Source organism: Linepithema humile, chromosome 7, assembly GCF_040581485.1.
Source record: "Linepithema humile isolate Giens D197 chromosome 7, Lhum_UNIL_v1.0, whole genome shotgun sequence".
Taxonomy (NCBI): Eukaryota; Metazoa; Arthropoda; class Insecta; order Hymenoptera; family Formicidae; genus Linepithema; species Linepithema humile.
The window spans coordinates 6,024,440-6,047,926 of NC_090134.1; the positions used below are offsets into that span (position 1 = coordinate 6,024,440).

The window sequence follows — 23,487 nt, forward strand, 5'->3', positions numbered from 1 at the left end:
ATTCGTAAATGTTGAAATAAAACGGCGGGGAGAGGCAATGAGATATTGAGCTGATGTGTTTCGATCGGAGGTGAATTTTCCGATATGTGGTACGAATAAACACACGAAAGTGGGCGTTAAAGGAGCCAATACGTCTGGATGGGAACGCGGGCTCGCCACCCCACGGCGACGTCGCGACGGTGCGTGCGTTCGGCCGCATGCACCCGTGTGCATAGACGTAAATCGTTCCTCGCGGGAGATTGTGCGTGCGGGGGATGATGGCCTGACTGTCGTCGTCATCGGGGAATGACAAGCAAGGTCGCGGACTATTCTGTCGCTCTAACTATCGAGTAAGTACTCTCTTTCACTTAGAGTGTATCTAATAATTATTTCTACACACTTTTATGTAATCCAAACGGCCGCAGCAAGATAAATGTCGAGATAAATGTCCTTCGTGTTCTCGTTGAATCATTTAACTCTCGATTAATTCAATGATAATTGGATGTGTAAATTAATTTAAAAAAAAAGGTTTTAATTATCACAGGAAATATTATAATTATATGTACTTTTATTTGAAAAATAATCGCTATCTTTCTGTAATTTTTAAACATCTTTCGATTAACTGTTTAATCCCGAAAAGAAAAAAACTAGGAGCGGTATTTTGGAATAATTATAACTTAAGACCGCGAATTAATTTACACATCTATTACATTAAACAATCATTTACGTGCGCTTTGCTCTACAGCTCGTTTAACAGCAAAATTGCTAGAGTTAGAGCGTAATTATATTTAAACAGATCGATATTATTCGTCTTTACCGCTTGTGGTTCGCTAGAAGCTAGAAAAATTCAAAGAATATGAAATGCAAAATCGCAGAGTTTATCGGGCCCGTGAAACTTTTTTTCGTTCAATCGATAACTCGCTACTACGAGGGTATACACATCGCAAGCGCGGCTAGATCGGCAGAAAGTTTCCGGGAAGAGAGCTACCGCGAAGCGACGATTTTTTCACGCCCGCCAATCTCATCCGGATTTCATCGATATATTCGCGAAAGAGGATGTCGATGACCCTTATACACCGGACATAGATATCGCAACCAAACGATAGCACACGTCCATTGTAAAGATGCCTATATATAGACATATAGCATTCATCGGTCACATCGCCGCACACACACATTGTTACCGGCGTTGTCATAACAAAGCATACCCCGAGGAACAGCTAATGTTTTTCGTGCTACCGTGTTCATTATTAACGTTATCAGTTAATTAAGGCGAAATATAATAAAGATACAGACATTGCGAATTCGATTAACTATTACATTAATGTATTTTTCTATTCCACTATGATATAACACGCCGCGGATATTTTAGATAAATAATGTAATCCCTCGGAGACGAGAGCGCGCGAGCGAAACACGAGATCCTTCTACAAAAACGATATTATGTTCAATAAAAAGCGCCGCTTAGAGAAACAACGCCAGGCGCGCTCTCTCTCTTTCTTGGATGCCAGGTGGTAGTGCAAGGTTGTAGTACATACACTAACTAAGCAGACTTATATAACGGCAGAACTACAAAGAGGATACTTGTAAGTAGACCGGTAAATTATGGAAGAACCTTCTTCCTTCTCTTTCCGTTCGGCTGTACGCGTCGCGCTAACGTTGCCCGCTGTAAAGGGTGCATGAAGCATTCATCCCCTCGTATTGACAAGGCGTTCAAAAGCCGGCCGCAACTTGGAAAACGCGACGAGAAATTTCATTTTTCGCAATGATAAAACAAGTTTTCCCAATGAAATGCCGCTGTTACTAGCAGAGTTCGTAAACTCCGTTCCACGCGAGCTCGTCGACCAATCCGAGAGACTTGTAAAAAAGATTTCTTTGACAAGTAGCTCTCTTTCAACATCGATAGCATTTATTTTTTTCTCAACGGATTAATGTCTAGTTTATGATTCGATATTATCGCATTGCAATCGATGCTTATGACGACGGTGATAAAAACTGTGAATCAAAACAGAGAAACTGGTTATTACGGTTTTACGCGCGCAAAGTTTTGCAACGGTGCCGGCCGCGACTGCTTTATCATCACGGACTTATCATTAATCCTTGAGCGGCCATACAACCGTATACAACTGCAGATAAGTGCGGTATAAGCAGCTCTCTAATACACACATTGTTGCTTAACATATTTTACGATCGTGGCATTTAGATATCGAGCATCGCGCACGTCTTTGCAGAGGCGTGAAAAAAAAAGGAAAGAAAAAATAACTATAGCTCGAAATAGGACTCTTCAAACTTCAAAGCTCCGAAACTTCCGGTCCGATCGATCGATGTGGGAACAAGTTCCTTGGGACAACATTGTCCGTGGTCGAAACCAAGGGAAGAGAAATTGCATAGAGACATCAACGTGATCGACTTGCGTGTCCCTTCTCCGATCATCCTTCCGTCTGCGCCGGAGGATGCGCGTCCTGAACGGCCAATTGAAATACTCGTTGAAGGGCGAAGGGAGACAGCCGTCACGCGTGTGGTGTTAATAAGGGGGGGGGGAGGAGGAGCACGCACGCGGCTCGCTCTATCGCCGCGCCGGCCGGCTTCGCTCCTTCGCATGACAGTCTGCCGCGGTCTGCATCAAAGTTCTGTAACTCATCGGAGGTGTCGCGGATCTTGTCTCCAGGTGTTGCCCGGCGCGAAAAAAAAAATGTTTAACGTCGGGATGTCAGACAGTGAAGAAACGAGCTCCGTTTCCCGTAGCAATATCTGCAAAAGATAGAAGATAGTGTGAAATATCATCAATTGCAAAGATTTAAAAAAAAATTCATCCATAAAAATTGTGATAAGAAAGAAGATAAGAAGAGAAAGGGAACAAGTATTCATAAAAGAACAAGAAGAAAGTGTGTTAAGCACGTCGTCTTATCGCGGGGTTGGTGGTCTCGGCTGGTGACACGTGATTCCCGCTGCAATAATGCGGTGACGTAAGATTCGGTGTGGGGTATACATTAGCTGGTTAGCGCTAACGATCGAAAGCAACGATAGAAAGTGATAAGCGAAAAGTAAGCTGTGATCTTCGCCTGCGAGTTTCACCGCTGTACGTCAAGCGGAAAAGTGTGGTCGGTTTTCTTGCGGTGCGGTTTAATGCATATGAAAATCGTATTCAAATAATATACATATATTCTTAGTAATGTAAATTAAATTTCAAATATTGAATTTATAACACTTAGATATTGCAATTTTATACTTTGTATATTCAAGTTGAAATCGCTTTACCATCACGATCGCCGAATTAATATAAAAAGTCAGGGTTAATTAAACGTAATTAGTAATTCAAAGATTCAAGTTTGATTTCCGGTGGAGTTCAAAAAGCTTTTAACACTCTGTAAAACTTTTTAGTCGCTGCATGCTTAAGGCTATACAATCGATAATAAGTGCAAAATTAATAAAAAATTAGGCGAAAAGGGCTGAAATAAAGGAAAGCATCGCACAAGCATTGCTTTCACATTACTAAAACAATAGTGAGTATTGTATAAAAATTCGACAGTATATAATGTCTAAAAATTGAGGATTAGTAGGCATTGGTGTGCACAATTTTGATCAACGATTTACCTCTTGCGACTGGATATGTCGAAGCAAAGGTAATTTTCATTTGCGTTTCTCTCGTCATTAAAATTTATATAAACAGAATGACGTTGATGAAATGTAAACCAAGCATTCAGTAAAATTAAATTTATTTCCTTATTTAATTATTTCCTCGACAAATTTAACGATATTTTTTACTTAGAAAAACAGACGCGCGGACGTAAAAATCATCAATGTATATAATACAAATGTGTATTTATCTAATTATTATGAAAATATTTTTAAAAATTTATATATTTATAACTGTTATATAATTGTTAATTATAATAACAAAAATGCAATTTAAGTAAATGCTGACAATTACGAAAAATTTATTAGCATTATTTATACTTCGTCAACTTTTTTTCTGAGTAAATAATGATAAACTACTATATATATATGTATATATAACTACTATATATATATATATAGACCAATGAAATATTATCAACTTCATTATTCTAAACTGTGAGCTCATTTCCACTTGTTGCCGGTAATTTCGCTCAAGCGTTAATTATCGTATCATTCGGCAATTATATTCGTGGTTTGATTGCGCAACGTTAAATTGAATGTAGAGTAACTATATATTCCACATGTGCACACATACGCGCATGCGTGTGAATGTGCGAAGACAAAAGTTTTCAGCATAAACTTTTTTTTCGATTGCTTCGAGGGGTTTGCTTTCAATTTCTTCGGCGCGACCGTGAATTTCCGTCTAGGAGAAAAAAAAAAAAAAAGAAAAGTGCGTGTGTGCGTCAGAGAAAAGAGAGAGAGAAGGTGAGAGAAAAAAGGTGACACGAGGGGGGCGAGCATCGCGTGCGAAACGTAATTTCTCCCTTTTTCGTGTATTCTACCACCATACACATTCTAGATACGTAATGTGTACGAAGAGTGATCGATAAGAATCGATAGCAGCAGGTTTTCTAACAAAAAAGAAGGAAAAAAAAACGCACACAGAACGGTTGATATGTAGCGCACGAAGCTTCGCAATTATTGCCTTCCCTTTCGCAGGCGCGGGCGTTCTCTCTTTATTCTCCCCTACATATATATTATTTGCATCGCGAGACTGTTCAACTTCATCGACCAAAACTACTAAAGTATACCGTTGGTTCTTTAATACTTAATTATTCTTTTTCCCGCACCGCGATTGTCAAAAGCATGTCCTGCGAATGAAAGGGCGAAAAGAAGAACACCACTTTGAATATTTTCAAACGCAACTGGAACGCGAAATGTTTCAGTGTGCCGCGTACTGACCTTACCGAAGGCTCCCCGTGTCTCGCGCCGACCAATTGTAACGCGTAAGAAAAATGCGCTCGCGCGACCAGCATGCGGACGTCGCGCTGAAGCCACAGAAGAGGAAATCATCGTCGAAGAAAAGATCGAATCATGCGCTCGCGCAATCCCGCTGGCCTAGAGTCGCGATATCACGTAGCGCGGATCCGCGCGAAAAATCTGATGATGCCAAGAGGAAGTTGCCCCGCTTCGGCGGATGCTCCACCGTCATCGATACAAAACACTCTGACGTCATCGCCTATCGCGATATCGTCGACCTCTTTTGCGAGAGTAGCGACGCGAGCAACGAAGGAAGAACAACTTGCCCTCAGATCTCCAGCTCGACCGAGCTCGATGAAGACAGCGTCGACGTGTGTTCCACGTGCAAGGATTGCGCGGAGTGTCAGTTGCAGCAGCAGCAGCAGCAGCAGAAGACCGCAAAGACTGAGGAGAGCCTGATGAACAGCCGTGATGAAGAACTGGCGGAACACTTGGATTATTACGAGGGCGACATCAGCGATGAGGCGGCTTCCACGCCGAGCACAGTCGCCTCAATGGAACACGAGGAAGCACCCATTCTCGTAGATCTGACCAGCGAGGAGTCGAAACAAATCACCTGGAAGCAGACGATCCTGAAGCAATTCGACGACACCGAAGAGAGCTCGGAACTGTCGGGTGAGAACGTGATAGCGAGAGCAAAAGCGGTCTATCGTTTCGCATGATTAACGTTGTCAATTTTTATTAGCCTTCATACCGAACGTGCCTGAAAGTAAACGCATGACGCATCGCCGATCACGTGTGATTCTGTGTGTACAAACAATATATAAAACGTACCATACCTTTACGAAAATCAATCAGTCGTACAAAAACCAGTCTTGGAATTTACATAACTCTTCGGCTCTTTTAATGTCGCTTTTCAAAGCTTGGTTACGTGCGAGGGGCAGCAAAATATTTGCGCTGTCTTCCTCATTCACGATCACGTTCAAGAATGTAGGACCTGAAAAAATATCCCAGTCACGTAAATAAAACACATAATAAATTCTAAAATTTTTTTAAATTACAGAATTATTTCATTTTTTAGGAATAAACAATTTTCTTCAAATTACATTTTATTTAATGTACCATCCATGTGTTTATCATATCAACTATAGAATTCTTCGAAACAATAAAATATTTTAATGATTTGCAAAACAACAACCCATTAAATATTTAGAATTTAAAACTGGCCTTTCATTGTTAGTCTTGATTTTAGTTTCTATTTTAGTCTTAAATAAATTGTTTTATTCATCAAAAATTTAGCATTTTATATTCTTAAAGATAAAAACAAAAGGCTACTTTCATAAAAAATTTTACGAAATAACTGGAAAAATCGTAACAAATGGAATGTGTTTTAAACGCTTTCCTAATTAGGTCAAAAATTATTGTGAATAGAATATATGAATTACTTAATCTTAAAGGGCGTATAATCACCAAATTTATCAATTCTCAAATATGTAGATAGCTGTTTCATTTAGTATTAAGCAAACATTTTACGTATCACTCTACTTGACTATGTGAGTTGATGTACTTTTGAGTTCATATAAAACTAATATACTTAATAAAATTAACATAGGAAGTATATTATTTTTTCTATTAGGCTACAAAACTAAACTATAAGTTTTATTTTTTTTTTCCAGAACCTCGTATTATGATAGCCGACAGCTCTAGCAGATTGCAGCGGACCGGCACGGGTGGCACCCTGGCGACCGCCTTGAGGGATCGCGGTCCTTGCGTGATTCCCGTGCAGCCTAATCGCTCGCTGCCGATCCGACCGGCGCCGCCGATACCGACGCGCTCGGCGGCGTCGGTTGTGATGTCGCGAAAAGCGCGCTCGATTCTTAAGCTGTCGAAATCGATGGGTGCGGACGTGGTCGAGGTGCAATCGGATATGTCTCCGAGGGGCTCGTTGACAAATGAGCTGAACGAGTTCCCTTTCGGGCAGCAGGACGACAAGGACGACGAAATGATGCTCTCGCGAGAACTCATCGATCACTCGGACTACGTTCTTCCAGATATGACCAATGTCGTGCAGGTATTATATTTACAGATCGAGCAATATTTATTTCTTTCCTAACATTAGATAAGAATAATTTTAAATAGCAACGCGAATCGCGTATAACTTGTGAATTAAAAGTTTGGCAGATTTACCGACGTGATCTCGCGATTTACAGATTGCAAAAGAGGTCAATAGTGCGAAAAGAAAAAACGACGAAAATCGAGATAAAGAATATGAGAAGGAAATTACCAAGGACATGAAAAAGCAGAAGAAATCCCACGAAGCGGACGCCAGTCACATACGCGACGAGCGCATCAAAAATATTTTGAAGGAGTACTCGAAAACCTGCTCCGGTGCTTTGGTCGATAAGAGAGGAAAAAAATCACAGCACTTGTTGGTAAGATTGTGGGATGACAAGAGGTGCTCGTCATCGATCGTGGTGTCCACTACGCAGCCAGAGGCAGAAAAGTCGAAAGAGATCTGCAACAAAGTTGTCCCGCCTTTAAGACTGAAGAAAATTGTACGCGAAGGTATGACATTCTTTTACATTCAATATTCAATTAAAAATTCCGAGTTATTCGTCCTGAAATCAATAAATTTCTCTAAAAAATAATTGATAATTTTTTCGTCTCAATTAAATAAACAGAATTTAATTCAAATATATATCTGCGCATAGAATAGCGGTTTTCTTCATACATTAATTGTTATTCGCACGATTTCTTTCTCAGCGAGTATCAGCGAATACCGTAACGTCGAAGTGAATGCCGATTCGGGAAGCGAGTCCAACTACCGCATCGTCACCGGCGCCACGCCGCGTCCGGAACTATCCGGCTACTCCACCACCTCCTTTTGGAGCAGCGTGACGTCGGAGAAGGAGCTGGAGTCGTCGGCGAATAACGCGCACGACAAAAGCCGGCGGTCCTCGCCGAAGAGCGACGGCTATAAAATCAAGTACCGCCGCAACCGGTTGCGTCAAAAGCTGCGGGAGCTGCGCGGCAAGGCGCTCGAGCTCTCAAGAGAGATGACTGCGTGCAATAACACCGACACGAGCCCGCAGCGCAGCACGCGACTGCGGCAGATGATGAATTGCTACGAGAAACAAATCGAGAACGTCTCGAAGCTGCTGTGTAAGCTGTCGGCTTCCATACCGCCGACGACTGACAACGCCGTCGTCGATCTCGATTACGAGAACGAGCTGGACGAGCGTACGTCAGCCGAGAAAACTGCCGAGAGCGACGACGCGCAGGTAAACGGAATGGATATCGGATGAGATAATCAGCAAAATTCATTTTTTCTGGCAAGATAATTATTATTCTTTTATTTATATAAAAATTATATAAATAAAATGTTATTTGAATAATTTAGTAGATGAAAATTTAATTGAATATTCGCCGATCACTTCATCTAACATGTTTTTCTAACGATTAATATTCTTACGTCGAAAAGGTGAACGGGATATCCAGAAGCAGCATTTCTCCGTCGTCTTCGCCGGGACCGCCCAAACTGTCGCCTCGCTCGCCCATCGACTACGAGAAGGGTAAATCACCTGACGCTATGAGGAACAGTCCACCAGTGCTGCCCAGAGTTTACATCGCGATCCAACCGACCACTCTGGAGTGCCTGAAGCAGAATCTGAGCGCCACCAAGAGCTGGCATGCAAACGACAGTTCGTTGGATTCGCCGATCGAGAAGGAAGTCAAAGTCGACGAAGTGGATCGAGCGTTGATTCGCGGCGATGTAACAACGGCGCCGGTTCTATCTCCGATTTCGTCGCCGGACTTTGACGGTCCGAGCAACAGCACGACGAAGTGGAACGGCGGGGAGGAGTCCTCGTCGAAACTGAGGAATCTGGAAATTGCGCAGAAGATTACAGAAGACACCAAAGCGTTTGACGACGCGCAGAAGCACCGACGAGTCACACCGCCGATCTCTTCAAACAGTTTTCTAGATTCGTCGATGAATATCGAGCTGGACGAGAGCGACGTTCGCGACACGAAGGAAAGATCTGTCGCTCAAGCGTGTCTCGACGACGTGACACAGACTTCGGAAATCGCCGCGAGCAAGGCGGTCGCCTGCGAGAAGCAGGAATTGGAACAAGAATCGAATGAGGCCTTACCTTCTGGTTCGTCGATTGTTGAGGAACCTAGGAAGGTGACGGAATACGGAAACTACGATTCCACGGAGAAGCTCAATGGCGAGGGTAGAGCGGCCGGGAGTTCTGTCGCTGCTGCGCAGGAAGCGTCGACGACTGTCGGACGACCGCAAGTGCCCGTCGCCAATATGACTAACATTTTGCAGCTGCAGTCGAATTATTACGGCTCGTCCGTCGCGCGGGACAACGTTGTCTTCACAAGCGTCATACAGAATTCGAGGGACGCGCAGAAGGTAAGAAATCTGCAAAAGATATTCATGGTTATTTCTTATTTAAAATAGTTAAATAAGTTTAAATTAAATAATAAAATGTATACAATTATCATAGATCTAAATTTCTAAGAAAATAACAAGTTTTTTAATACAATTAATAGAATTGCTAATGAAAATTGCTAATTCAAATTACTATTTTTGAGGCTTTTTTCAAGCTTCATATTTTCTTTTGTTAAATCTGCAAATTGTATAATAAGATTTTATTACTGTGTTAACTGTGTTAGCAATTATGTATCTTGTTTTTTTTTATTGTAAAGACTGAGGCTTTAGAAAAATAATTTAAAATAGCAATAAAAGTAATTTTTTTCTAATAAATCAGATTTAAGAAATTAAAACATATTGAAATGTATTTTTAGGTGACGTCAAGTATGAGTCAATCTGTAGCTTTGGATCCAACAATACCTCTGGGATTCACTCAATCTGCATCCACCGTCAGCAGTTCGAATCAACAATGTGTCGTGTAAGAGTACTTTAGTATCTCATAATTTCGTTTAATAAATATATATTTAATGCGCGTTTCTATGCAACAGCCTGCCAAATAGCAAGAAAGTTGTTCAAGAGAATACTAACCAGCGCACCGACGGAAGTCGCATTATGACGGAGCAATTTCCCACACTGGGTAACTGGGTGGCGGAATGTCAAATGGCGGCGAGTGGAGTGTCGAAGAAGCAGAGTACCAAATCGAAATCCAAGCTGCAATCCGGTGTAACATTGCCAACCGCGTCAACGGCGGAAGTGGCTCGCGTGAGTTTCCTTTCTACAATCGTCTCTCTTCAATAATGATGAGCCATCGGTGAATTCTATCGCTATCTGTGCACAGATTCCTGGATTGGAAGCGCAAAAGATTCGAGCGAGTGTGCCGAGTAACGCCGCTCGAAATAACATAGTCAACGTAGCTCCGCAATGGAATACGGAAAGGTGGCAGCGTCAGCAGCGTCAACAGCAGCTGTACGCGGCGTCGGCGTCATCGGCCGCGCCGCCAGTGAGACCGCCAGGCTTGTGTCCAAATATCTCGGTTACTCAATTTTATCCACCTAATTATGCGGTAAGAAACTGTCCTGTAAGAAACAATGCTAGTAAAAAACACAATTCTGACAAATTAATCAGTAAAGACATATGCCCGAATTAATCAAACGTTTATTTACAAGAATTTTATCCTGAAAGAAAGAAATATATTATTACTCGGTCATTCTCTCATTCACTTACCGTTGCAGATCGATCCTTACGGCAACGCTTTCGGCTACCACTCGACAATGTGTCCATACGGCAATTATCCTTATCATTCTCGTCTGCACGCCACCGCGCCGCCGATTAGCGGCTACCAGATGGGTCCGTTACAGGACACACACGCGTCACCGCTCCGCCAGATGCAGCATCTCGACAAGCGTTTTCCCGCACATCTACAGAACGCGGCGACCCGTCACTTCGCCACAGATCTCCTCAAGTATCCCGGTGCGTTATCCGCAGGCAGCTATCAGCACACCGCCGCCGGCATGGATTACGATCGACTCAGGACGGCGACGTCCACCACGCAGAACGGCACCGCAGGAGCCTGTTTACCGTCCCTGTTGTTGCCGCCACATCCAGCGTTGGCTGCCTCCGCGCAGCAGACTCTGGCGCGCACTTCTCTGGCCAGGTATCCCGCGAGTAACGGCCAGTGTGGTAGAAATGGAATGATGCCGGACGTCGTCGCGGCGGCGGCGGCTGCCGCGGTATTCGCAGCGGCTTCCTTCGGCCGACAACGCGATACTTTGCCAACGTACAGAAGAGCCGACACCGAAATAGTGTCCAGAGGCATCGGCGGTGTCATAGATAACGAATCGTCGCAAATGATCGCGCCGAACAGAGCGGCGAACTGCGAGCGCCTGCCGCAGGAGCAGGTGCAGTCCGTCGACGCCGTTGGAAGCATCAATGTGGACTCGCGACTTAATAACGGCGGTTACCGTCAGCTGCAGAATTTAATTCTAGACAGATTACCTTACGTGAAAACGGACGACGCTTATCCCCAACCGTCGGCCATTTACGACAGCACGCAGGAGCCGGCGGTAGCATCCTCGATGTCCACATCGACGTACAAGCCCACGCCGATCCGGCCGTCCGGCGGCGCGTTGGCCTCCAAGGAAGGACCAGCCCGCAAGGAGAGTCGTAGCTGTGAAACGCCTCATCTGGGAAAGGTGAATCGCACTCTGGAGATGATGAATAATCTCGAGTGCTCCAATTGCGGTCTAATTGGCTCCATGTTCAAGTGCCTGGGCTGTGAGGCGGCCTTCTACTGCGACGAGATGTGCCAAACGCGTCATTGGAGTATCCACGTGGAGAAGTGTCCTAAAAGGATGCCTAAGTTAAAAAAACTTCTTTGAAAATTAACCAGGAAATCATTTCGGAATAAATATTCATTTAACAATCGAGACAGCAGTAAAAAATGAATAATAGAAGAAACGTACGTTTTTGGTACTCTTATATTTTTCACCGGTGACTTATATATCTCTAGTCAGTGTATTCTAAGTTGCAATAAGCGTGCGAGTCCTATCTCGCAGTCATATCGAATTTACACCACAAATGTGATAAAATCCGTCTCGTCGTAAGAGAAACGCTTACTGCAATTTTTATGGTACTTTGTTTTCACGATCTGATGTTTCTGCATTGTAAATTACGAACTACAAAAATGCAGAGTGCGACGCACCTCCAATTATATCTTACTATTATACAGTAAATGGCGTTTGTATTGTGCAATAATTATGGAAAATTTTTTACGCATCAGATGATCGGTGTATATTACATGTCGTAATGTAACGGATGTTCCAAACGTGCTACCTCTCATGTACCTTACGCATTATCATGGTGCTTAGGTATAATTATAATCTCGTTTTATGATGGCTTTTGGTCCCTCACTAGAGCCACCATCGAACTAGGCTGCTATGAGAAAAACTAGAAGTGTAGTCTGTAACTTAAAAAATTAAATCAAAGGAAATGTTTATTGGATGTGTGATTAAAGGAGCTAGGAGAACATGATTATTTTCAAATATATGTACCTAAGAGTCGCGTGTTTTAAAAAAATAACGCTTGATATGTATCTGTTCCAATGCTTTTTAATTGTTACATATATGAAAAAATCATAATCAAACTTTTTATACTTTTATAACAATTTGTACCTGTAAAGAAATTGCAGCACTATGCAGTTTTTTTTTATGGATGTAAATATATGGATGGAAAAATAAATGGTATAAATCACTTACTCTTTAATATGCGTAGCAAATGCCGATATTTATTCAATCAGTACCAATAGTATCAAAAAAACATCATAAAAATTACCCTTGATTATTGCAACCAACATATTAATGTTGCTGTTTGTAGAGAGAGACTCTACAGTTTAAAGTTAAACTGTTGCGCAGGTTTTTCTGCAGCTATTTGATTTAAGAATTTATGAGCCTCTTCATAATAAGGGCTTGTTTCTTTTGCAACTCTGTCCATCCAAGCAGTCAGACGTGGTCTTCCCGTTCTCGGTTCGTAACCGGCCATACCTACAAAAAAGTTTCTTGTCATTCAAATTATACAAATAATATAATACTTAAAATTAAAAGATTTATATAACTTACGCGGTTGTTCCAATTCGCAAACACCGAATATATCAGCCACACTGATCGTATTTCCTACTAGAAACAGCGTATCTTTAAGCCATACGTTCTCTATACTGTCAATACATCTACTCATGTGTTTTTCTGCATCAGCCACTTTTTCCGGATTGGCCGGCTTGCCCCGCATTAATGGATTAAGAAACTAATAAATATATAAAAAATAGGGTCACAAAAATATACTTATGTTTTATAAAATACATAAAGAAGAAGCATTACTTTCGTTAAAAAGTATGTCGCGCAATGAAGTCTTGTGTTCAGGTGTTGCCATTCAAGATATTCGTCAACTTTCGCCTGATGCTTCGAGTCGGATGGGTACCAGTGATCATCCACCTTAAATTCTCTGCATATGTATCGTGTAATTCCCACACTAAAATAGTTAAAAACAGTTAAGACATGCAAGCAAAAATATCTCATTTAATAATTCTTGAAAAAAAGAAAACATATACCTTTCTGCAAGTTTGAAACCATTGTGTTCTATAACAGGGACTTTCTTAAACGGATTAATCTCTTCAAACTCTGGAGTGTATTGCTCAAGATTCTTCAGATTTACAATTTTTCGTTCAAATGGTATGTCACATATTTTGAAGAATATGTACAGTGCTCTTGATGGTTGCGAGAGTAAGTCGTAATATAATTTTAAAGCCATAACTAACAATGAGAAAATAATTCTAAAAAAAAATTAAAACAAAATAATACTATTAATAAATATTATGTTCAAAATTTTAATATACAATAATGTATAATACTTTAAAATTCGTAGAACTTAATGCAAGTTTGCACTATTTAACACATTTTGCATTTACATTTGTCAAAAATTTCGTCAAAATAATTTCACTATCTCACTCAAATAACACGGTAGCAATCTTGATTAAATTATAAATTAGCCTTGAAATATGCCTGATATATATATAATACTGCATCAATATTATAAAATTCTATTACAATTAATAATTATATCAATTTTGGTCAGCGTACGTACTATTATAAGTTAAATTTGCATGAAATGGTAACTACGTATATGATTACATCATTGCCAAGAATAAGGAATATATCTTCGTACATAAGCAATGTTTGTCCTTGTATAATAATGCGGCAAATTTACAACTACTTACGATCAATGTGGAGACGCAACAGGTTCCGATAAAAATGACCAACTGTTAAGTCCACGACAAATAATGATTCCACAAATGACAAGCAATTCTATAACAAGTAATAGAATGTTATAAATACTTTAATCTTTGTACCTTTAAAGAATTTCGAGTTCTTACGTCAGTGGATTCGATCTAACAATTAACCTCGAATTGTACCGCTGCGAGAATCGCAGGTGTAAATCGACTGCAAAAATGGCGGCTAATCTAAATTTTCAAATTATGTTAATATTTCTAATCTTTCTTGAATATTTTCGTTGATAAAAACGTCAAAGACGTCTAAATTAATTATGAAATACATATATGAATAATTAGCTTTTATCCAATTTAATTTCAACTTCTCGAGTCATCAACTTGTTTCCATTTCAACCAAACAAGAACAAATCGTGAACAAGAACAATTCTATATATAACTTGTCTATATCTACTATCGTCGTTGCTACTTGTAACGCGATACCGCACAAGGGACCATTAATTGTCTGCAATCAACTTGTCACTTAATACATAACTATAGATACATAACTATAGATATGTAGTGCTGCAGAGATGGACTTTCGACTTTCAGAGCTTTCAGGAATGACGGAGTAGAGTAATGTTTTCCGAACATTATTCCACTGTGAGAGGAGCTTACCAAGAATTTGGAATACTCACATCGTGTCGACTCGCCGAAGGAAACAGCTGTCACCAAAAAAGTTATTCGTGATCCTATATGCGAGATACAGTTCACACACGTATATACGTATGCATAAGTCGCATGAAGTTGTACATTTCAAGTTGCTCCAAGTGCAAGAAGGTGGAGACACCGGACCGCGATAGACGCTAGTTGAAAAATGGCGGACTGCGAGAAGGAGGAGGCACACAATCTCGTAAGCGCTATTTACCTTTACTTAACATTTATCTAATCATTTAGACGACCTTGCTGCATCTCGCACGCCACGAGATAGCAGGATCTATATATCGTCAAATTAATCGTACCCTCATTTCGTTAAATTGATGAGTAATTGTGTTTGAGGTTATATCCATTTGACATTTCACACTGCTCTGTATACGTTCAAATCGATAATACAACACTACTTTGCTTACAGCAAATGGAGTTCGAATGGGTGCTCCACGAGGAAGTGCACTCCTCGTTGTCGCAGCTCCGAAACATCTTGATGGTATGTACATTGAAATCATTATCTTATTCTACATAATTATACAGCATAATGTCTGCCCACATTAATTTTCCACATTTAGACTGTTAACTTGCAAATTAATTCTACGTATTTACCTTAAGGATTGCGCTCAACGGTTCCCATTGGCTCTCTTCGGTAATGACCAACACAACAAAACTGACAGATTCGTCTTTGCAGCTCCGCATGATCAAGTCAAATGTGTTGCTGTTTTGACAGGCGATAGCATTACAAATGCGGTAGGCTTAGTCCATTATTAAAATTATGATCACATGATTGGTCATAGTATGATAAAATTATATAAGTTATACTCACTTGTTTCATTATTGAAATATTTTCTATGCTTGCAGGAAGTGAATTTTAAAGTACAGCGACAACAGAATGTTAATATGAGGACCAGTATTCAAAGTGAACATCCATGGAAATTACAACAGATTCAAGATGCTGCTAATCATTTACAACAAGGCATTGCCCATATAGATAACGTGGATAGACATTATCTTTTTAAAACATCTGACGAAGTCATGCATGTGTTAGGTAATATTCAGGGTTGTCTTCAGAGGAGCAGAAGTAGTTTAATAGTTCCTAGGAAGAAAACAATTGACGATCTTATCAAGAGTCGCAATATGGTAGGGTTAAAATTTATTTCATTTTGTAATAAACATACCTTATATTGAATTATTGGTGTATTGTGAAATTTTTCGTTTGCAGAAATCTCTCAACCCAAACCTTCCAGAGAATTTGGCCATTAGCTTTTATATCCAAAGCTACAAACTGGTGTTAGCTGTCTATCAGTTAGAAAATGCCCATGGCAGTGTCAAGTATGAAACCCAGCAAGCGGAGTGCAGTGTGCCATGGTTAAACGATGCTCTTGTATTACTTACAATTGCGCTACAACTTTGTCAACGACTGAAAGATAAGGTTTGTTATTGCTGTGATAAATATCAGTTGAATTGATAATTTAATAAAATAATATTTCAAACTTACCTTTTTTTTTAGATAAGCGTTTTTTCCCAATACAAAGATTTCACGGTAGGTTCTCGTGTACCTTCCGCGATGGGCTGGTAACCTAACACCAAAGGAATTTTCATATTTGAATCGGAACTTGATATAGTATGAAATGGTGCTATGTGCAAGTGAAAAAAATTTGGCCTCAACCGGTAACACTTGCTCTGGCCTTTGTTTTTACATATGTTAATTGTTGTCCTTTCATCGTATGTCTCGTTACACTAGAATGTTGCTCTAGCGTTTTTAAACACGATTACAGTGTGAGCCTAGTATAATAATATATGGTGTATTGTAATATATTAACTATTGAGACACATTCTGAGATCAAAGATTCATATGAATACGTGAGTCGCCAATGGATAATAACAAATCGTTATCATAGATCAGAAATGGAAGACTTTGAAGCATTTTGCCAATTACTGGTGTGCCTATCACCATGTTATATTGTGTTCTTCCCATTTCTGTCGTAGTTTTCATGAACGTGTAACTTTGGCATATAATGTTTGAACTTGTCATTTCATCTACAAATTGATAGGATTCAAGATATTCAATACATCCACTGTGATTCTAGAACTCTATACTAGAAATCTATCCTCTCCTTACTGAACATTTTCATGTATTAGTAGATATCAATTTTATCTTTTTTCATTATTCGTTAATTGTACATAATCACTATATGTAACCATTCTCAATCATTTCAATCTCATGTAGAGTTATTTGCATATCATAAGAAAACGTTCGAAAATATAAATCCAAATGCAATAACTTGGCATGCTTTTGCTGACAAGAAAGCGTTTTAATTTAATGATGACTATTTTGTAGTTGTAGAAAATGCTGTTTTATTGACCAAGTATTATTTAAAGATAATAAGTGGACAAATATACCATGTGCCTCATGATTCCAATTTTGGGTAAAATACCAATTCTACATGATGGTACAATTTTTGTAATCAGTATTTTGATTATTAAAATTATCACAGAGAAAATATAAATAATACGTATATATAAAATATATATTTAAAAAAAAAAGGATAACATAGATTGCCAAAGAAAATGTTGTTTTAGATTATTAACAGTAGGGAAAGGATTAAGATTTATAACTAAAAAGTGCTTAAATACAATAAGTAGTCAATAATTCACTGTAAGTTGAAGATGTGTAGGAAATAATGAATTTCCATACCCAATTTTTTGACGACTTAGTGAAGTGATTTTAGGTATCAAAATTGTGTTTTAAAAAATTAGAAATAAAAAGTAGTTACCTCTTGAAACATTCGATACAAGAATTTCTATATATCATCAATTAAAAAATCAGAAAGTTAAGTTTGGCTTTACAAAACTGCTATATAAAGCAAGAAATATGAAAAAAATAATCTTGTCCAAGTCATTAATATTTCCTTATGTGCTTATATATATTAAGATATAATGCATATTATTTGAATAATTTATGTTTATTTTAATCAGTTACAAACTATCTATTTAAAGTGTAAAAAAGTTGTAATATTTTGTTACATATTAAATTTATGTACAAGATATTGTTTGTTGTGTATGCGTGTATGTTGTTAATAATATTCTATATTTGTCTTGGCAATTTATTAGATATATTGTACTTATGTAATTTATATATTTAATTTATTGGCAACAATTAATAAATGAATTGAATCATTATCAATATTCATATATCTTTTCATCATAATTTAATTTCTTTTAATTGGAATAACATTTTATATTTTTGTGTAGTAAACTTTTTGAGAATGCATTATATATTATTATATATGGAGCTATATAAACTGCGTTATACATTTCAGATTTGTATATGAAAATACTCATCACATGGCTCGTTGGTCTAGGGGTATGATTCTCGCTTCGGGTGCGAGAGGTCCCGGGTTCAAATCCCGGACGAGCCCAAGATTCTATATTTTTTGCTTTATCATGCTTGTAAGTTTTCTTTTTATGCAGAGAATTTATGAATTCTATGCATACTGCATCATAAAGTTTATTACAACTAGTATAGAAAAGTTTAATTGGAAAAAATACAAACCTTATTTAACAGAGACGTGAACACGTTAATCCAAACCTCTAGCGGAGACCTCAATTTTTTTTTTTCAAAGCATATGGTACAATCGATCCCCAAGTTCCCAACATGCAGTAATAACATACAACATGTCGCTTGCGTGGAATCCTTCGAAGAAACACAGTGAACGTGAGAGGTGAGTCAATGTCTACAATAAAAATATTTTTTCATGAATATTTATCTCTTAAATATTGAGTACTGTAACATTTCTTTCACACTTATAGTTTCTCATAATAAAGTACATTGCAATTTACATCTTATCTAACCTATAAATGTCAATTTGAATGACAGGTATCTAGTGTCAGAACTGGATTTATACATGTTGAAGTTACGATCTTATTACGAATTCATCAAAAATGTAGAGCCATTTATAAAAAGACACTTAATTTTTAATACTTGACGTTTATAACTATTTAATTTAGGTGTCAGAACCAAAATTATATTTGCTTTACCTTATGTGTCACTTTGCAGATGGATATGCATTTATCCAATATATCTGAACAGCAAAAGGAGTTTGGCTAGTGGACGAAAGTTGACCAAGGATAAATGTGTGGAGAACCCGACGCATCAGGAAATACGGGATGTGTTGGTAGCAGCGGGTTTCGTCGTAGGCGTCGAGAATAAACTGCATCCCAAAGAACGCAGCAAGGAACCTCTATTTCGTGGTCGTATTCGTGTGCAGTTAAAAAACGATGATGGTACACCAATACGCGCCGAGTATCCCACCAGAGATTCTCTTTTGGAATATGTTGGAACCACAATCCCAAAGTTGAAAACTCGTCAAGGCAAACAGAGTTCTAGTGAACAAATGTCACAACCATCCACATCGACGTCGAAGAAAGGGAAGAACAAGGGAAGGAGGTAAAGAAGAGGATCTGCAACTATAAATCACAACAAATATTCACTTATACATATTATTATAAAAAATATTTGTGTGTATATATATATATATATATATATACACGTTGTCTTTGCATTTAGATTCTGTTTCATATAATGTATAAGAATTAAAATAATTGCTACAATATATTTTTTGTATTTATGCATCAAAATTTAAGAGTTTCTACCGAGTCTATGACTTCTAAATTTGTATTAAAAAATCTAATGCTCACTAAAAAAAAAAAAGTAATTAAGTTACTAGTTGCTTATTAGATAAATATGGCAGAATAATATCAGGAAATATGTAGGATCGTGTTTTAGATATAGAGCATAATCGATTTAATTTATATTTCTTTATTATAGTTTATTGTTTCCATCTTTCTCAGTTTTCTTTTCTTTTTTAGAAATGTTATCTTTAATTGCATCATTAGACTTCTCTGCTTGATTGTTGGAAAATAAAGGGTTACTAGTAACAGCTGGAATTGTACTTGGCTGTTCAGTATTTGCCTTATTTATACAGTAATGATATGGAATAGGCGCGGAAATCATCGGACCTTGTGTACCTTGTGTACCTTGTGTACCTTGTGTACCTTGTGTACCTTGAGTATAGGTATCAGGTCGAGCATAATAATTATCAGTTATAGGATAAAATACCTTATACACAGGATTTTGATACATGTATCTATATGGATAACCAAAAGATCGATATTGTTGTGCTGGTTGTATGTTTATGCCGTAATTATACGGTATATGTGGAGAATACTGCACTTGATCAACTGGCATGGGAACAGGTGTAATAAAATTCCGTTCAATTGGTTTATTCTGAAACAAATAAAATTTTAGTTGGGTTATTTCAAATAATTGTTTGTTAATTATACAGATATGTACAATACAATGCGTTGAAATTCGATATATTAATATAATACAACTTGCTATTAATACACATGGTACTGTATTTCCTAAAATTAATTTTAATAATAGATTTTTAATCATTTTTACTGTAGAAGAATCAAATCATCTAAGAATCTGTCATTAATATTAAAGTTACAAGTTCTGGAACACATTGCATATGTTGTTATAAAGCTAGACAATTATATTTGTTATATTTCACATCATTAGAAAACTTACCGCATTATTTATGGCGATAGAAGAGACAGTAGGATCAACGGAACCGCCACACCGACCATATTGACCAACATAGGATACAGTCTGTGGCTAAAATAGAAAAAAATATTTACTTGGATATTTTTATCACATTTTCTATTTTAATTATTATATTGATTACAAATGCATAAGTATTAAATTGAAAACAAATGTTTACATGGAATCATTATTCGGACTGATGTCACAAATCTTTTGTGAAATTTTGTTATAAAATTGTATATCATTTTGTTATATTGTACTACTTACATAAGCGCTTCTGACGATGCCATGATGATAAACGGGATGACGATGATGATAATTCACAAGTAAATTGTGCAAAGCATGTGCCGGGAGAGTAGCCGTTTTCAGTATAACATGGTGGAGTCCGTGTCCCTGTGTCCTATGTGGATGAGTGATCGCACCCACCAACGCATTCGTTAGATCGTACAATCCACTTGAAGGATAAACGGTTGGGTTCGCCCTTTCTACGTTCGAAGCGTATCTTGTATAAGCGTTTTCTCCGTCGTTTTGATTTCCGTCTGCGTTTCCTGGTACCAAGTACAATGGAGAGTCGCATGTACTCCGAGAAATCGGATGGATTAATGGTGCGCTGTGAAATCCGTTTTCGGGGCTACTTTCGTCAACCGCGCCCGAAAACGAATTTTTCGCAGAATCGACGCTATCGTGAGTCTCATTGAACGCTCTGACAAAATGGGAGCGACCAGCTGCTGGTCCTCCATTGATAAAATACTGTGCCACTTTGTCGGCATCTCCTACAAGGCAATTTGGCAGTCTTTACTCTAAATATTAGTCACCGACACATTATTCAGACATCTAAGAAATGTAATATTAATTCTCATAATGTGATTTTAATGTCTTTTAAATATTGTACAGACTCTCTTCTATATCCTTCACATTCTTTAATATTTTGTCAAATATTAATTAATCTTTCATATTGAAACATTAGTTAATCTTCCATAGACAAAGTTACTTTCACCATCAATTGTAAGTTGTAATAATATCTGGAACTACTTTTTGAGAAATAGTATTTTTACCTGAGAAAACTAAATTAGAGTAAGTACAACAGATTGTTTGATTCCTTTAAGTTTTTCAAACATGACTCATATTTTATAGCGACATAGTTTCTTGAAATAATTAAAATATGTATGTTTCTTTGAAGGCACATTATAGATTTAGATCGATGAAAGGTCGAAAAATGCTTTACATAATTATTATCTTACCAAATCTTAGGCGACGTCTTCTTAAAATAGAACGCACGTTTCGTTCTTCATCTGTGGAATCATCGTCATCGGAAAGTATGTTCAGATCGATATCCTGAATTTCTTTCTGTATCCGCTGTATGCATTCTGCACCTGAAAATTGTACATTAATGAGCAAAAATGTGAAATATCTGGTCCTATTTTTTTAATTATTTGACAAGATTATTTTATTAAAAATATATGTATCAATAAAATGATACCTTCATTATTATTGTCAGTGAAACTGCATTCACAGAGACCGTTCGCAAATACGCCGGAAGCATTACATTGTCCACATAGCAAATTGCACGTTTCAGCATCATTTATGTCCAATAAATAGCCATGAATTATTGCTGCAAATATACCTTGTTATTAAACTGATCGAATTACTAATAATATATAATTAAAAATATTAAATATATATTTTTTGAACTATTTTTGAAAAACTTGAAATTATTTGTAAGAATTATTTTTTTCTGTTATTGCCTACGTAAAATAGTAATAATTCTACTGATGGAAGCGTTTCAAATTATACACAAGCTAATTAAATACAAATGTAAATTTCCCAAATTTCTCATTCATTTAATTGAATAACTAATTCTGATAGAACGGCTCATGTTTCATGACTCACATTATTGAATTTCTGCATTACATCAAAAAGATAGATAATTCATAGAATTATGACAAAATTATTACTGAATCATGATTGAATAGAGAGAAAGAGAGAGAGACAGTGTCAGTTAAAAAATTTGTCATACGAACCAACATAGCATAAAGTATAAATTAGTAATAAAAATCGATGTTGAATGGCCATTTTATCCAAATAAATGACAGCAGCTTATAGTTAAGAATTTTAAATCAAATATAAATCGCACGCGCACGATCCTGCTACAACACTGCTGCAACAGCAATTGCGCTTTGATTTATAAGTTTGTACAATTTGCTGATCATTTTTAAAAAATGCTTTTCTGGCACAATTAATGCAAATTCATGGTTTAATTCACTGGGTGCAGTCTATTGCATCACACTAAATATAGCACAATATGCTAATATTTAACAAAAGTATTCGGCGAACGATTGCAATAATACCTTTCATTTTGCTGCACATTAAAGTTTGTCTTTCTTTATAATTTATCTTTGCAATTTTATTTCACTGAATTTGTCACAAGAGAAATGAGATTAATGTATTTATAAAATATACAATTTTGTCGACATTAACGTTGATAAAAAATGCAAAAGTTCATATAATTAAATATTTTACATAAATACAATATTAAATATAAAATATTTGTGCACAATAACTTCGCACAATTTCACTGTTAATTTTATATAAAAATTAAATTAAATTAGAAAAAGAAATATTTTGTTGTGGCAATGTTTTCAAATAATTTTTAAATTAATGTTTAATGTAAAATTATTAAAAAAAAATACCTTCACCGTGACAATGCTTTTATGCACTGCCGTGACCAGGATTCGAACCTGGGTTACTACGGCCACAACGTAGGGTCCTAACCACTAGACGATCACGGCTATTGAAGGTCGTGTAAATAGATCATATTTTTCTTGATAACTGTCTCATGATATATACATCATACCTACAATCAAACTTTGCCTAATTATAAAACAAATTACATGACTCTCTTAGATAATTACGTAGCATGATGTCATATATACAACACATAAAGTCCTTGAAACCAAAAAATAAAAAATTTATTAAAAATTTTATCGTGAATGTTGCAAAGATGTTATTGAAAGTTATTATTTGTATAATTTTGTTTTAAATATATTCTAATTTTTTTTATGCAAACTGAGATCCTAAAAAACTACAAGAATCTTACGAATGTCGCGATGTGAGTAT

The 23,487-nt window shown here is 37.5% G+C and overlaps 5 protein-coding genes and 2 non-coding genes across 11 annotated transcripts; 4 read left to right on the plus strand and 3 right to left on the minus strand.

The window, feature by feature from the left end:
* Nucleotides 1-198: 198 nt before the first annotated feature.
* LOC105668310 (uncharacterized) lies at nucleotides 199-12,559 on the plus strand. Of its 2 annotated transcripts, XM_012360614.2 has the most exons (10): nucleotides 2,726-3,602; nucleotides 4,824-5,532; nucleotides 6,534-6,928; nucleotides 7,068-7,422; nucleotides 7,621-8,138; nucleotides 8,339-9,277; nucleotides 9,673-9,776; nucleotides 9,847-10,060; nucleotides 10,137-10,361; nucleotides 10,531-12,559. In XM_012360614.2, the coding sequence occupies exons 2-10, from the start codon at nucleotides 4,893-4,895 to the stop codon at nucleotides 11,674-11,676; spliced, it is 4,536 nt and encodes a 1,511-aa protein (XP_012216037.2). In that variant the 5' UTR covers nucleotides 2,726-3,602; nucleotides 4,824-4,892; the 3' UTR covers nucleotides 11,677-12,559. The 2 variants fall into 2 exon arrangements, with proteins under 2 accessions (XP_012216039.2, XP_012216037.2); XM_012360616.2 differs by lacking the exons at nucleotides 2,726-3,602; nucleotides 4,824-5,532 and adding an exon at nucleotides 199-329.
* Nucleotides 12,560-12,561: 2 nt separating this feature from the next.
* GstT3 (Glutathione S transferase T3) lies at nucleotides 12,562-14,888 on the minus strand. 2 transcript variants are annotated; one of them, XM_012360624.2, is made up of 6 exons: nucleotides 14,750-14,888; nucleotides 14,064-14,151; nucleotides 13,398-13,619; nucleotides 13,168-13,318; nucleotides 12,913-13,093; nucleotides 12,562-12,837 (listed from the first exon to the last, which is right to left on the minus strand). In XM_012360624.2, exons 3-6 carry the CDS (start codon nucleotides 13,595-13,597, stop codon nucleotides 12,680-12,682), a joined length of 690 nt encoding a protein of 229 aa, XP_012216047.2. In that variant the 5' UTR covers nucleotides 13,598-13,619; nucleotides 14,064-14,151; nucleotides 14,750-14,888; the 3' UTR covers nucleotides 12,562-12,679. The 2 variants fall into 2 exon arrangements, with proteins under 2 accessions (XP_012216047.2, XP_067215902.1); XM_067359801.1 differs by lacking the exons at nucleotides 14,064-14,151; nucleotides 14,750-14,888 and adding an exon at nucleotides 13,931-13,947.
* Nucleotides 14,823-17,538, plus strand: rogdi (rogdi atypical leucine zipper). 2 transcript variants are annotated; one of them, XM_012360621.2, is made up of 6 exons: nucleotides 14,823-14,964; nucleotides 15,184-15,255; nucleotides 15,375-15,509; nucleotides 15,621-15,899; nucleotides 15,982-16,191; nucleotides 16,270-17,538. In XM_012360621.2, exons 1-6 carry the CDS (start codon nucleotides 14,929-14,931, stop codon nucleotides 16,336-16,338), a joined length of 801 nt encoding a protein of 266 aa, XP_012216044.1. In that variant the 5' UTR covers nucleotides 14,823-14,928; the 3' UTR covers nucleotides 16,339-17,538. The 2 variants fall into 2 exon arrangements, with proteins under 2 accessions (XP_012216044.1, XP_012216046.1); XM_012360623.2 differs by lacking the exon at nucleotides 14,823-14,964 and adding an exon at nucleotides 15,087-15,110.
* Nucleotides 17,539-18,071: 533 nt separating this feature from the next.
* On the plus strand, nucleotides 18,072-19,375 carry Srp19 (signal recognition particle 19). Its single transcript, XM_012360471.2, has 3 exons — nucleotides 18,072-18,212; nucleotides 18,328-18,484; nucleotides 18,820-19,375. Exons 2-3 carry the CDS (start codon nucleotides 18,438-18,440, stop codon nucleotides 19,211-19,213), a joined length of 441 nt encoding a protein of 146 aa, XP_012215894.1. The 5' UTR covers nucleotides 18,072-18,212; nucleotides 18,328-18,437; the 3' UTR covers nucleotides 19,214-19,375.
* Nucleotides 18,110-18,181, plus strand: TRNAP-CGG (transfer RNA proline (anticodon CGG)). Its single transcript has one exon. It is a non-coding gene; the product is annotated as a tRNA-Pro (tRNA).
* A 190-nt stretch (nucleotides 19,376-19,565) lies between the features above and the next one.
* On the minus strand, nucleotides 19,566-22,552 carry LOC105668225 (uncharacterized). 2 transcript variants are annotated; one of them, XM_067359778.1, is made up of 6 exons: nucleotides 22,392-22,552; nucleotides 21,851-21,982; nucleotides 21,612-21,743; nucleotides 20,638-21,143; nucleotides 20,356-20,442; nucleotides 19,566-20,049 (listed from the first exon to the last, which is right to left on the minus strand). In XM_067359778.1, the coding sequence occupies exons 1-6, from the start codon at nucleotides 22,441-22,443 to the stop codon at nucleotides 19,585-19,587; spliced, it is 1,374 nt and encodes a 457-aa protein (XP_067215879.1). In that variant the 5' UTR covers nucleotides 22,444-22,552; the 3' UTR covers nucleotides 19,566-19,584. The 2 variants fall into 2 exon arrangements, with proteins under 2 accessions (XP_067215879.1, XP_012215890.2); XM_012360467.2 differs by having other exon boundaries at nucleotides 20,638-20,918; nucleotides 22,392-22,545.
* Nucleotides 22,553-23,087: 535 nt separating this feature from the next.
* Nucleotides 23,088-23,159, minus strand: TRNAH-GUG (transfer RNA histidin (anticodon GUG)). Its single transcript has one exon. It is a non-coding gene; the product is annotated as a tRNA-His (tRNA).
* Nucleotides 23,160-23,487: the final 328 nt, after the last annotated feature.

Coding starts and splice junctions, on each gene's coding strand:
- LOC105668310 (XM_012360614.2), top strand. CDS start 4,893: ATGCGCTCGCGCGACCAGCATGCGGACGTCGCGCTGAAGCCACAGAAG. Junction 7,423..7,620: donor GAAGAAAATTGTACGCGAAG/GTATGACATTCT, acceptor TTTCTTTCTCAG/CGAGTATCAGCGAATACCGT. Junction 10,362..10,530: donor TTTATCCACCTAATTATGCG/GTAAGAAACTGT, acceptor TTACCGTTGCAG/ATCGATCCTTACGGCAACGC.
- GstT3 (XM_012360624.2), bottom strand. CDS start 13,597: ATGGCTTTAAAATTATATTACGACTTACTCTCGCAACCATCAAGAGCA. Junction 13,319..13,397: donor GGTTTCAAACTTGCAGAAAG/GTATATGTTTTC, acceptor TAACTATTTTAG/TGTGGGAATTACACGATACA. Junction 12,838..12,912: donor TTGCGAATTGGAACAACCGC/GTAAGTTATATA, acceptor ACTTTTTTGTAG/GTATGGCCGGTTACGAACCG.
- rogdi (XM_012360621.2), top strand. CDS start 14,929: ATGGCGGACTGCGAGAAGGAGGAGGCACACAATCTC. Junction 14,965..15,183: donor AGGAGGAGGCACACAATCTC/GTAAGCGCTATT, acceptor CTTTGCTTACAG/CAAATGGAGTTCGAATGGGT. Junction 16,192..16,269: donor GTCAACGACTGAAAGATAAG/GTTTGTTATTGC, acceptor CTTTTTTTTTAG/ATAAGCGTTTTTTCCCAATA.
- Srp19 (XM_012360471.2), top strand. CDS start 18,438: ATGTCGCTTGCGTGGAATCCTTCGAAGAAACACAGTGAACGTGAGAG. Junction 18,485..18,819: donor AAACACAGTGAACGTGAGAG/GTGAGTCAATGT, acceptor GTCACTTTGCAG/ATGGATATGCATTTATCCAA.
- LOC105668225 (XM_067359778.1), bottom strand. CDS start 22,443: ATGGCCATTCAACATCGATTTTTATTACTAATTTATACTTTATGCTAT. Junction 21,144..21,611: donor AAGACGTCGCCTAAGATTTG/GTAAGATAATAA, acceptor ATTGCCTTGTAG/GAGATGCCGACAAAGTGGCA. Junction 20,050..20,355: donor CTATCGCCATAAATAATGCG/GTAAGTTTTCTA, acceptor TATTTGTTTCAG/AATAAACCAATTGAACGGAA.